Below are 12643 nucleotides of genomic sequence, written 5' to 3' on the forward strand. Positions count from 1 at the left end.
GAGCCAAACTGGCCAGAGCAACTGTGAGATCTTGAGTGAGCTACTTCCTAAGTCTGAGCTTCCGTTTCCTCACTTGGCTTATTGAAGCAGTAGGAGTTTAGTGTAGTGGTTATGGGCCTGGGGTCCGGATCCTGAGGCCCTGATTTCAGATCCAAGCTGATCCCTGTCTCCAGGAGGACCTTTGACAACTTCCTACTCTCCAAGCCTGATTTTCCTCCTCCATCAGGTGAGTTAGTAACAATACCTGTGACCTTGTTGTCTGCTGTTTGGTGGCTTAGCCCAACAATCATTTACTTTGCTTGGAAATCGGGGATTTGGGCAGGACTTGCAGGGACTGCTCTCCTCTCTCCCATGGCTCAAATAGGGCCAGAGGATCGACGTCCAAGTTGGATCTGCCACATGCTTGCAAGCTGGCTGGCGATGTTGGCTCAAGCTGGCTGTTCACTAGGGGCCATGATTCCTCTTCATGGGGCTGCTTGAGCTTCCTCGCAGCATGGCGGCTGGGTTCCTAGTGGGAGTGTTCCATGACACAGAAAGTGGAATATGCCAGTCTCTTGAGGCCTAAGTATAAAAACCCAGGGTCACTTCCACTGTACTCTCTTGGTCTAGAGGTCACAGAACAAACCCAAATACAAGGGGAGAGAGGTTGAATTTTCAGCCATCTTGAAACTATGAAACCTACCCTGTGGGGTTTTGAAGAGTTAATGTAGTACCCCCAGAACCACACTCAACATGCAGAAGATGCTCACTATATAGTAGTATCATTATTGTTATCTGCATGGTGAGAACTCTAGCTGAGTAAGCTCAGAGGACTGGGACCTGAGTAGAGGTGCTAAGGCCAGCATGGGGTGGTAGGAAAAGCTTTCAGAAGGAGGGAGCCTCACCATCCCGGGCTGAGGCTGCCCAGCTTCTCCCTCTGGCTGTACAAGCTCCAGTAGGTCCCTCTCTGAGCCGTTGTCTCCTGGATGGTAAACACCCAGCTCATAGGGCGTTTGGAAGGATTCAGCCCACAGTGTCTGGGAAACATTTTTTCACGGTTCCCGGTGCATGATAAGTGGTAATTATTATTTTCGTTGTTGGTGAGAGACCTGAAGGACAAGTTGTAGCTCAGCCGGGTTGGAGGGAGGCGGGGAGTGAGGGAGTGCATTCCAGGCAGAGGACACTGCATCTGCAAATCTGGGAGGGAAGAGATGGGCCTAAGAATGGCAGGGTATTCAAAGAGTAGGTGCTGGAGTGGGGAGGGAATGGGGGCAGTGCATGGGTCTAGGCCAGGTGGGATCTGGAAATTCTTTGGTTGTCTCCTGAGGGCCCTGGGGAGCCATGGGAGGGCTGTGAACAAGGAAGGGGCAGGGGCAGCTCTGGTGTAGAAAGACTCAGGGGTCATGTGGGGATCCATGGACTGTAGGAGACATGGCTGAAGACAGGCTAGGCGAGGGGCCAGGGGGAGAAAGTGGGGCTTATGCTGGGGCCTGGCCAGTGGAAGCAGAGACATGGGACAGAGAGATGCAGCAGGCAGAGGAGTGGGATTCAGATTCACAATAGTGAGGGCAAGGGAGGACGGAGGAAGGAGGGGAAGGGAGGACTGTACTTGAGATGGAGAACCCGGGAGGAGGTGGGGGTGAGAGGGAAGATGCTGAGTTTAGTGGGGGCGCAGGACGTGGAGGCTCTAGGGGACTTGAAGCAGTTCTGGGTCTCAGGGGGAGATGACTGGGTGGAAGACAGCTACTTGAGACTTGGTCCTGAGGGCAACAGGGAATCATGGGAGGGTTTGGAGCAGAGGAGGAGCAGGGCCAGACGTGGGTATATCTGAAGCTACAGAATGGAATGGAGGCCAGGAGGCTGGGGAGGAGGAGGCCTGAGCTGAAGCTAAGGCCAACAGAGGTGGGGCTCTCTGAAAGGCCACCTCACCCTCCTCCAGGAAGGCTTTCTGGCTTTGCCCCCATGTTTCCAGCCGGGACTCAGGTCTCACTATCTCCCCGACTGAGTGTGGAGGGGGAAGGGGTCGGGTTGGGCCTCCCCTCACGTGGGACCAGCTGATGAGGACCAGTGGGGTGGGGTGGGTGGCTCAGCCACCAGATTGGGGTAGGGGACCCTGGCACCTCCCACTGTGTCTGGCTCCCTTCCCCGCCCAGGAAGCTACCAGTCCTGTTGGACTTGTCCAGGGAGGGACAGGTACTGGCCTGGAGTCTCACTCCAGTGTGTCCTGGGTGCGGCCAGCACCATGGACACCTCACAGGCTCTGCCACTCTTCCTGCTCCTGGGTAAGTCTCCTGCTCAGCCCCTTCCCACCAGTCCCCCTTCTCAGCAGCCCTGCTCCCCCAACATCCTCCCCTCCTCTTCTCTGCAGCCTCCGGAGTAGGGGTCCTCGCTCTCAGAGACTCTTCTGGAGTTCAGCGAACGAATTCCATCTCTGACTCAGAAAGCTCTTCCCGGGGCCTGGATTTGAATGTTTCTTTCAGCAAAGCCCCCAGAGCGGAGTTTCTGGATCAGTCTTCAGGTTCAAGGGCCACTGCTAATATCCCCCATTCCAAATGGATTCCTGAGGCCCTGAATTGGAACGATGTACCTGGGTCCTTCTGGTCAAATGTTTCTGCTCAGGACCAAAACTTGGGCCTGGAGCCCACCATCTCTGGGATCTCCGGTTCCCAAGTACTTTCTGATACCTTGGATTCTCAAGTTCCTGCCAAAGACCCAGAGCCTTCCTTTTCTAAGACCCCAGCGTCAAACATTTTTGTTCAAGTCCCTGATGCTAATGTATCTGTGGCGGGCCCAGGTTTAAAGTTCTCCCCTGAGAAGCTGGATCTTAGATTCTCCACCCAGAGCCCTGAACCCAAAGGTCCTGCAGAAACTGCACCAGAACCAAGCTTCCCTCAGCAGGTGGGGGGGCCTCTCGCGGTGCTGGTGGGGACCACTATCCAGCTCCCCCTGGTTCCAGTCCCCAGCCCCGGGCCGCCTGACCCTCTGGTGGTCTGGCGCCGAGCTTCCAAAGTGCTGGCAGCCGGTGGCCTGGGGCCAGGGGCCCCTCTGATCAGCCTGGACCCTGCTCATCAAGATCGCCTGCGATTTGACCAGGCCCGAGGGGGCCTGGAACTCGCCTCTGCCCAGCTGGAGGATGCTGGGGTCTACACGGCTGAGATTATCCGGGCTGGGGTCTCCCAGCAGATTCGGGAGTTCACGGTGGGTGTATATGGTAAGTGGGCTCTGAGGTCCAGAATGCAGACCTCTGGGCTGGTCACTGCTGTTCTGAGAATGTTTTCTCCCCAGAAGAAAGGGATAGATGAGAGAGGACTTCTGGGTTGGAGGGAGGAGAAAAGGGGCTGGGGGCTAAGATCGGGGCACCTGAGGGAAGCTGGACCTGGGGATTAGGGCGCCTGGGGTTCCTGGACCCCTGAGTTCTCTAGATGAGAGAGCTGGAGACTCAGACTCATGGGTCTGTGAGAAGAGGACTGGGCCTAAGAGGAGGCCCTGTTGGGCCTGGAAGTCCTGGGTGGAGGGGGTGGAGGGGCTGGGGCTCGGAGTCGAGGACCTAAGGGAGGAGGTGGCCGGTGGCTGGGTCTTAAGTACGGTCCTCCTCTCCCAGAGCCCCTGCCTCAGCTGTCGGTGCAGCCCGAGGCCCCGGAGACAGAGGAGGGGGCGGCCGAGCTCCGGCTGCGCTGCCGAGGGTGGAGGCCGAGTTGCGGGGAGCTGAGCTGGAGCAGGGACGGACGCGCTCTGGAGGCAGCGGACCCGGAGGGAGCGGAGCCGCCCCGGATCCGCGCAGAGGGCGACCAGCTGCTCATCGCGCGTCCTGTGCGCAGCGACCACGGCCGGTACACTTGCCGCGTCCGCAGCCCCTTCGGCCACACGGAGGCCGCGGCCGATGTCAGTGTCTTCTGTGAGTCGGGGTATGCCTCGGGTCGGGGCTCCTTAGTCCCTGGGGAGGAGGGGACTGGCGGTCTAGTCTCCGGTGGCCGAGGAGTACCAGGGGACCCTGACCCTCGTGGCTCCGCCCCACTCCCTTCACCCAGACGGCCCGGACCCGCCGGTCATCTCGATCTCCTCGGACCGCGACGCCACCCCCGCCCTCTATGTCACCGCGGGCAGCAACGTGACCCTGCGCTGCACCGCCGCCTCGCGGCCGTCCGCCGACATCGCGTGGAGCCTGGCCGACCCCGCCGAGGCCGCGGTGCCCGCCGGCCCGCGCCTCCTGCTGCCCGCGGTCGGGCCGGGCCACGCCGGCGCCTACGCCTGCCTGGCCGCGAACCCGCGCACCGGCCGCCGCCGCCGCTCGCTGCTCAACCTCACCGTGGCGGGTACCTGGAGAAGGCGGGGCCACCGCGGCGGGGCGGGGCCAGAACGCAGGGGCGGGGCCAGAACGCAGGGGCGGGGTCGACGCCGAGGGCGGGGCGGGCAGGGCAGGACCGAGATTCCACGTGAAGGGGGCAGGGTTGCCCAGGAGAAAGGGCGGAACCAGCAAAGGTCGAAACTACACCGAGGGGGCGGGGCCAGAACGGGGGGCGGGGCCATCGCGGAGGAGCGGGGATTCCTAGTAAAAGAGGCGGGAGGATGCTCAGGAGAAGGGGTGGAACCAGCAGGGGCTGGGATACACCGGGAGGGGGCAGGTCCAGCGTGGAGGGCGCGGTCTAGGTGGGTGGCTAAGTGAAGAAGGGACCGAGGGAACGCGCGGGAAGGCGGCACTAGAGGGGTGTGCGGAGAGAGGCTGACTCCTTGATCCCTTCCTCCGCTCTGCAGATCTGCCCTCTGGGTCCCCACAGTGCTCAGTCGAAGGGGGTCCCGGGGACCGCAGCCTTCGCTTCCGCTGCTGGTGGCCCGGTGGGGTCCCGGCCGCCTCCCTGCAGTTCCAGGGTCTCCCCGAAGGCGTCCGTGCGGGGCCGGCGCACTCTGTGCTCCTGGCAGCTGTCCCCGCCCACCCCCGGCTCAGCGGCGTCCCAGTCACTTGCCTTGCTCGCCACCTGCTGACCACGCGCACCTGCACTGTCACCCCAGGTGAGAGCGGGTGGGACTTCTTTTCTATTTCCTGAGGAGGACGGGGTATTTCTTAACTCCTTTAGGACACGAGAAAGGGGGACTTCCTAAATCCAGAAAAAGGGATTTCCTTTGTCTTTAAGCCTGCAGAAGGACTCAGATTTTTCTTGTACCTTAAGCAGGTATAGGACAAAATTTCTTCCCTGGACACAGGAGGAGGGCTTACACCTTCCCACGTGTTCAGAGCAATAAAGGGTTGAGAACAACATGACTGTCCCAGCCTAGGACCTGGCCTATAGTATGTACTTAATAAGTCCTTGTTAAGGATGTCAGATGATGAATAAATGAGGGAGGAAGTGAATGGTTGGTGCTTCCTCATTTAACTAAGGTGCTGCCGTTTGCACCGCTGCTTGATTCACCCAAGGGCACAGGACTTGTTCTTTGACTTCAGGGCGAGGTCTTGACTGTCTGGACTGTTTCTTGCATCTGCAGAGGCCCCTCGAGAGGTGCTGCTGCATCCGATGGTGAAGGAGACACGGTCAGGAGAGGCAGAGGTGGCGCTGGAGGCTTCTGGCTGTCGGCCGCCTTCGCGAGCATCCTGGTCCAGAGAAGGACGGCCCCTGGCCTCCGGAGGCGGTGGGGGGCGCTTGAGGCTCAGCCAAGATGGGAGGAAGCTCTTCATTGGCAACTTCAGCCTGGATTGGGACCTAGGAAATTACTCTGTGTTGTGCAATGGGGTGCTGGGTGCTGGGGGCGACCAGATCACCCTCACTGGTGAGTTCTGTTCTTTCCCCAAACCCAGAAGTTCAGATCCTCCAGTCCTCTCTTCTCTTAGACCCAGGAGTCCAGCCTACTGGCTGCCTCCTCCCTCAAACCAAGGAGTCCAGGCATCTAGCCACATCCTCCTTCAGACCCAAGATTCCAAGACCCAGCCCCTTCTTCTCATAGGCTTGGAAGTCTGAGTCTTCAGATCCCCTTCCCCTGAGACCTATGAGTCCAGGCCTGAAGCCCCCTTCCCTCTCCCCTCCAGGACCCACAAACCTGATCCCCCACCTTGATCCCTCCAGGACCATCCATCTCCTCATGGAGGCTGCAGAGAGCCCACAACGCAGTGGTGCTGACTTGGGATGTGGAGCGAGGGGCCCTCGTCAGTGGTTTTGAGATCCAGGCATGGTCGCAGGGGCCTGACCCGGGCAGAGCCGTCACCTACAAGGACTGGGTCTCCTTGCTCATCCTGGGGCCTCAGGCGCGATCAGCTGTGGTGCCCCTCCCTCCTCAGAACCTTGGGACCTGGGCCTTTCGTATCCTGCCCTTCCTGGGGGGCCAGCCAGGGACCCCATCACAAAGCCGGATGTTCAGTGCTGGTGAGTTGGGGCTGTCGGAGCCTTCTCTTGGGCTGACTCTTCTCCTTGGACCCTCCTTCTCCCTGTAGTAGTTTCCTGGGGCTGCCGTAAGAAAGGACCATGGACTGGGTGGTTTGGAACAACAGAAATGTGTCCCCACACAGCTCTGGAGGCCGGAAGTCCAAAATAAAGGTGTCAGCGGGCCGTGCTCCCTTTGAATCTCCGGGTAGAAACCTTGCTTGCCTCTTCCAGCTTCTGACAGTGCCTGCCAATCCTTGGTTCCTCATCTTGCAGCTGTTTCAGCCCAATCTCTCCTCCAGCTTCCCACAGCCTTCTCCTCCCCGTGTCTGTCTTCTTGTAAGGACACTAGTCATAGTGGATTGGGGTGTACCCTGATATTGACTTGACTGATTAAAGTGTCTCCCCCCCCCAAAAATATATTGACATCTTAATCCCCAGTACCTGTGAATGTGACCTTATTTGGAAATAGAGTGGGTGTGGTCAAGTAAAAATCACTTGCAAAAACTCTATTTCCAAATAAAGTCACATTTGCAGGTACTGACAGTTAGGATGCCAACCTTTCTTTCTTTCTTTCTTTCTTTCTTTCTTTCTTTCTTTCTTTCTTTCTTCCTTCCTTCCTTCCTTCCTTCCTTCCTTCCTTCCTTCCTTTCTTCCTTTCTTCCTTTCTTTCATTCTTCTCTCTCTCTCTCTCTCTTTCTCTCCCTCTCCCTCTCCCTCTCCTCTCCCTCTCTCTCTCCCTCACCTGAGGACATTTTTACATTTATCTTCAGATAGAGTGGGAGAGAAAGAGGAAGGAAGAGAGAGAGAGAAGCCCTGGCCTGTTTGGCTCAGCGGTTGGAGCGTCGGCCTGCGGTCCAGAGAGACCCAGATTCAGTTCCCGCTACGGGGACGTTCCTTGGTTGCGGTTGGGTCATGCGGGTGGCGACCAGTCGATGTGTCCCTTTCACGTCGATGTTTCTCTCTCTCTCTCTCCCTCCCACTCTATCTGAACAAAAAATGAAAAAATGTCCTTGAGTGAGGATAAGAAAAAAAAGAGAGAGAAACATCCATGTGAGAGAGACACATCAAGTGGTTGCCACCCACACGACCCCAACTGGGGCCGGGGACAAACTACAACCGAGGTACATGCCCTTAAGCAGGAACCGAACCTGGGACTCTCTGAGGTTGAGCCAAATTGGCCAGGGCCAAAATATCTTTCTGGGGGGACACATAATTCAACCAATAACACTTCCCAATTTCTGAGTATTGGATGTCTCAGGGCTCAGTGCTCACACTTCTTCTCTACCCGTGTTTCTCTACAATGTGACTATAGACACTCTCATTGCCTTGAACATTATTATTATTCAGAAGATTCTTAACTGATCCTGAATCCAAACCTTGTTTCTGAACCCCACATTCAAAAAGCCAACTCCCTACCTAACACCTTAACTTTGGATGTCCAATTGGCATCTCAGACTCTACAATAGACTTCTTTATGTGTTCCCCCAAAACTGCATCCCACCTTCCTGCTCCTACCCAGCTCCCAGTCTTCCCAGTTCTGGTCGATGGCAGCACCCACATGGTCAAGTCACGTCCAACATCCTAAATGCTAGCAGGTCCCATTAACTTTCCTCAAAAATGCTTTTCTAATCTAACCATTTCTTTCCATCTCCATCCCACACCCTGGTTAGACACTACCACGTTCTGTTGCCTGGACTGCAACAGCCATTTCTCTGGTCTCTTCATGTCCCCTCTTGCCCTCCTGCAACCCACTCTTCACTACATAGAAGCACGAGTCATAGAAATCACATTATGTCATGCTAGCCTTCTTCTTATTCTTTTTTTAAATTCTCAACCAAGGATATTTTTCCATTTTTTGTTCAGATAGAGTGGGAGGGAGAGAGAGAGAGAGAGAAACATCCACGTGAAAGGGACACATCAAGTGGTTGCCACCCACATGACCCAACCAGGGCCGGGGACAAACTGCAACCGAAGTACGTGCCCTTAGCGGGAACTGAACCTGGGTCTCTCTGGACCACAGGCCGAGGCTCTAACCGCTGAGCCAAGCCGGCCAGGGCGTGCTAGCCTTCTTAAAAACCTTTCATGGATTCCTTCAAGATTCCCCAGACTTTGGCCCCTGCTAACCCCTCTAACACTATCCTCTTCCTCCTCTCCTCTCATTCCACATCCTTAACCCACTCTGGCCTCACTAAACGCAGAAAACTCTTTCATACCTCTGAGCCTTTGCATTTTATTTTCCCTCTGTTTGGAACACCCTTCGCTGGTTTAGCATGCCTGGCTCCATATTCTCCAAGTCTCTGCTCCAACATAACTTCCTCAGGGACCATCCCTCACCATTATTTCTAAATGTCACCTCCCCTTCCATTATTTCTATCGCGGGGCATTTATTTTTCTTTTTAGCGCAGTCTGTAATATGTTATTTATTTGCACATATTTCTTCCCCTTTCTTTCTTTTCTTTTCTTGTTCTTTCTTTTCTTTTTGTTTGTTTTTTCTTTTCTTAATCCTCACCCTAGGATAGTTTTTTCCCATTGTTTTTTAGAGAGAGTGGAAAGGAGGGAGGGAGGGACAGAGAGAGAGAGAGAGAGACATCGATGTTAGAGAGACACATTGATTGGTTGCCTTCCGAATGTACCCCCATGGTGCCAGGGATCTGAACCTGCAACCCAGGTATATGCCCTTGACCACTGACCAGGAATTGAACCCATGACCCTTCAGTTCCCAGGTCGATGCACTATCCATGGAGCACACTGGCCAAGGCTATTTGCACATTCATTTCTGATTTTTCTCCTAAAATTAATCCCCATGGGAGTAGGCATTTTGGGTTTGCTCAGCAATAGATGTTCATCATCTGGTAGAATGCTGGGCACGCGGTAGTCACTCAGTAAATGTTAAATTGAGAGTATTGGGCTAAAGGGTGGTCAGGGAACTTAGGAAACCGGCCCAGCCCTGGCTCTCACTCCCCTCATCCCCGTTCTCTTTGTCTCTTCCAGGCCCAACCCTGGGCCCTGGGGCCATCACCGGTATTGTCCTGGGCTCCCTGCTGGGCCTGGCGCTCCTGGCAGCTCTTATCATCCTGTGCGTCTGCTGCCTGCGCCGTTTTCGGGGTGAGTGAGGGGCAACCTGGAAGGATCCTTAGGTAAAATGCCACTGGAAACCTCGCTGAACCAATCAGCTTGGTCACAGGTCACATGTCTGCTGGTTTTCCTCCATATCAGCCAATAAGATTAAGGCTCCGCCTCTCAGCCCAGCTTCCCTTGACATTGGCTGGGGCGGCAAAGTGGAGCAGCCAATCACTTCTTTCTTTCTTTTCTTTTTTTTTCTTCCTCTCTTTTCCAGGAGAGAATCCCAAGAAAAAGAAACATCTACCCACCTTTCCTCCAGTGGCCCCGCCACCAGAAAAGAAGATGCAGAGCGTGCCCCCAGTGAAGACTCCACAGCCTCTGCCCCCCAAAGTCCCGATAGCGGACCCCAGCTCAGCCAGGGCCCACCAAGTGAGTGTGTGTGCCCTCGGAGACGGGGTGGAATTTCGTGTTATTTAGTCAGGGAGATGAGATAGTCTGAATTCTCTTCTCTCAGCTTTACTTGTCAGTTTGCAAATCTGATAAATTTTTATCCTTTTAAAAATATGTAAGAAAGTTGGACAGGGCTTTCTATCCATCGTTTATGCATTTCAAAAGAAAAGTGACATTCTAATTTTCCTCCCAAAAGGAGTAAGATGGGACCTCCGTTATTTATTTTATTTTTCTTGTAAAAATGGCCCAAACTTCCATTTTCTCTCCAAAGTGGGATGGAATTTCTTTTTCCTGGTAAAGTTGCATGCCTTATCTTTCCTAAGGGTGGCTAGAAAATTTTCATTCCTTGTAAATGGAGGAAACCCAGCTAATTTCTGAATAATGAGAGCTAGTGCTAGAAAAGGGTGAGTCCTGTCATGTCTGGGATAACCCCTGAGGTTGTCCCCCACAACTCCTCTCTCTTCCAGGCCACCAGCTCCAGTCAAGTCATCTCCCCAGGTGGGGTCCAGAAGACTGTTCGGGCAGCCACACAGGTGTGACCAGGGCTAATGGCCTGCTCTGTGCAGGACTTTTGGTGCAGGACTTCCTGTTTTGCTTCAGCAGCAGACAGGGACTTCCTGTTCTACTGTGACTGAAGGTCAGACTGTAAGTGGGACTTCCTGTCTCCCTCTCTCACCTCAGAAGACTCTACCTGTATTTGTACAACTAAGGAGGTGGGGCTCCTGGGCTGGAGGAGACTCCAGCTGATTAACAGCGCGGTCTGCAAACCACCAAGCAGGCCCGACGAGCAGGTTGTGCAACAAACAGGCGGGCTTGCTGTGCTGCTCTGAGCCGGAGAGAGGGCCCCGCCTCATCTCTGAAAGGGTCTTCCTACGTCCACTTTTGCCTCCTCCAGGCCATGCCCATCCAGCTTCCAGAGTCTTCATCTTAAAACAGATCAGATCACATGTCCTCCTTCTCTTTAAGCCCTTCTCTGGCTGCCCATTGCCCTTTAGATGTTGTCCAAACTCCTCACCATGACCTTCAAAGCCTCGTGGCTTGACCTCTGTTGGCCTCTCTGACCTCCCTTCCAACACTTCCCCCTGCCACTCCAATAGCACAGACTTTCTCTCTGCCACTTTATTGTGCCTCCAGGCCTTTTCCCCTAGAGTTTACTCTATTAGAGCACACAGCTCTTTCTCCTGTGTTATTTATTTCTCAAGTGTAAAGGTGACTGTTACTATCTTAGAAGATGCTTCTCTAACCCCTGCATCGATCATGGGTTAGGCCCTGGAGACAATGCATCTTCTGCTTCTCATCCATAAATACATAATCACTTGTGTAGCCTCTGACTCTCTTTCTCAACTGAGAACTTCTTGAAGGCAGAGACCATGTCATTATCCCCAGAGCTTAACACAGAGCCTAAAACACAGCAGGCAATCAATAAATATACGTTAACTGATTAAATGTTTTGGTGCCAGTGAAGGGCTGGGTTTGCTGCTGCTCACCCCAGCATGATGTCTTCCTTTTCCAGCATGGGTTCTCACTGGAAATTTAGGGAATGCATCAATAAAGAAGATTCTTTTGGCTGCAATTGAAAAAAAATCAATGGTGGAAACATGGAGGTGGGTGGTTTCAGGCTGGCACAGCAACTTAGTGACACCACTGAGGACCTGGGCTTATTGCATCTTTCTGCTCTGCCATCCTCAGGGGGTTGGCATGTTGTCTCATGTAGCAAGATGGCTGCTGCAGCTCCAGGCATCACATCTTCACACAACTGCATCTAGAGACAAAAAAGGGAGCAGGGTTCTCTTCTCATACACCTCTCCTCAATCAATCTTATGAGTGGGTGAAAAACTTTCCTGGAAGCCTACCAGAAAACCTCCCTTGTGTCATTGATCCAAAACTGGCCATGTCACTCACCGCAAGGGAGGCTGGGAAACCAAACATCTCATCCTGTATCATGGGAGGTGGGTCTGACAGCAAAGAGAGAGGAAACAAGGCAGACAGAGAAAGACAAATGTTACATGATCTCACTTACATGTGGAATCTAATGAACAAAATAAATTGATGAATAACAGAACCTGAGGCATGGAAACATGGAACAGACTGACGAATTTCAGAGGAAAGAGGGAAGGAGGGGTGGAAAGAAATTAACCAAAGAACATATATGCATATATGCATTGCCCATGCACACAGACAATAAAGAGGTGAAGGCCTAGGGTGGTGTGGCAACCAGGTGGAGGGGGGCAATGGGGGAAAAAAGGGGGAACATCTGTAATACTCTCAACAATAAAAATTATAAAAACTAGAAGCAAATAAAGTATAGGCAACCAGCATCTGGCTCAGGGAAGCACAGGACGTGAGGTGTTCTGATTATAGACTGGGGTGAAAAAGGCCTTTGGAAAATAGGGCTCTTGGATCATTTTGAAGAGTTGAGGACTGGAGTCCTGGGTACCTGGTCCCTGCATATCTCTTTTATATCAGTTAGAGTTGTCATTTTCTTTTTGATCACCAGAGATATAAAACCTAACACAAACTGGCTTAAACATAGGGGTGACTTTGCTTGTGTAACTGAAGGTGGGCACCAGGTAAGTTTTGATCCAGCAGCTCAAATGATGTCATCATGGGTTCAGTTTCTCTAGACCTTCCACTCTGCTTTCCATAGTGTTTCTATCATTCTCAGGCTCCACATTCTGTCTCGTCCACCATTGCTGTCTTCACAAACCCAAGAGCTCTCCCTGTGATGGGGAAAAGCAACCACCCAAGTCTAGACATCACATTGTTGAGTCACATTGTCCAATGGAAGACCATCTCTTCTT

General features: G+C 53.6%; 1 protein-coding gene across 1 annotated transcript; it reads left to right on the forward strand.

Annotated features, from left to right (window-relative positions):
* Positions 1-2181: 2181 nt before the first annotated feature.
* On the forward strand, positions 2182-11251 carry VSIG10L (V-set and immunoglobulin domain containing 10 like). The gene is made up of 10 exons (XM_036273997.1): positions 2182-2261; positions 2348-3190; positions 3581-3874; positions 4008-4292; positions 4732-4986; positions 5458-5739; positions 6033-6329; positions 9321-9434; positions 9667-9821; positions 10310-11251. Exons 1-10 carry the CDS (start codon positions 2222-2224, stop codon positions 10379-10381), a joined length of 2637 nt encoding a protein of 878 aa, XP_036129890.1. The 5' UTR covers positions 2182-2221; the 3' UTR covers positions 10382-11251.
* Positions 11252-12643: the final 1392 nt, after the last annotated feature.

This window comes from Molossus molossus, unplaced genomic scaffold (genome assembly GCF_014108415.1).
Source record: "Molossus molossus isolate mMolMol1 unplaced genomic scaffold, mMolMol1.p scaffold_m16_p_21, whole genome shotgun sequence".
NCBI lineage: Eukaryota > Metazoa > Chordata > Mammalia > Chiroptera > Molossidae > Molossus > Molossus molossus.

Coding starts and splice junctions, on each gene's coding strand:
- VSIG10L (XM_036273997.1), top strand. CDS start 2,222: ATGGACACCTCACAGGCTCTGCCACTCTTCCTGCTCCTGG. Junction 3,875..4,007: donor GGCCGATGTCAGTGTCTTCT/GTGAGTCGGGGT, acceptor CCCTTCACCCAG/ACGGCCCGGACCCGCCGGTC. Junction 4,293..4,731: donor GCTCAACCTCACCGTGGCGG/GTACCTGGAGAA, acceptor TCCGCTCTGCAG/ATCTGCCCTCTGGGTCCCCA.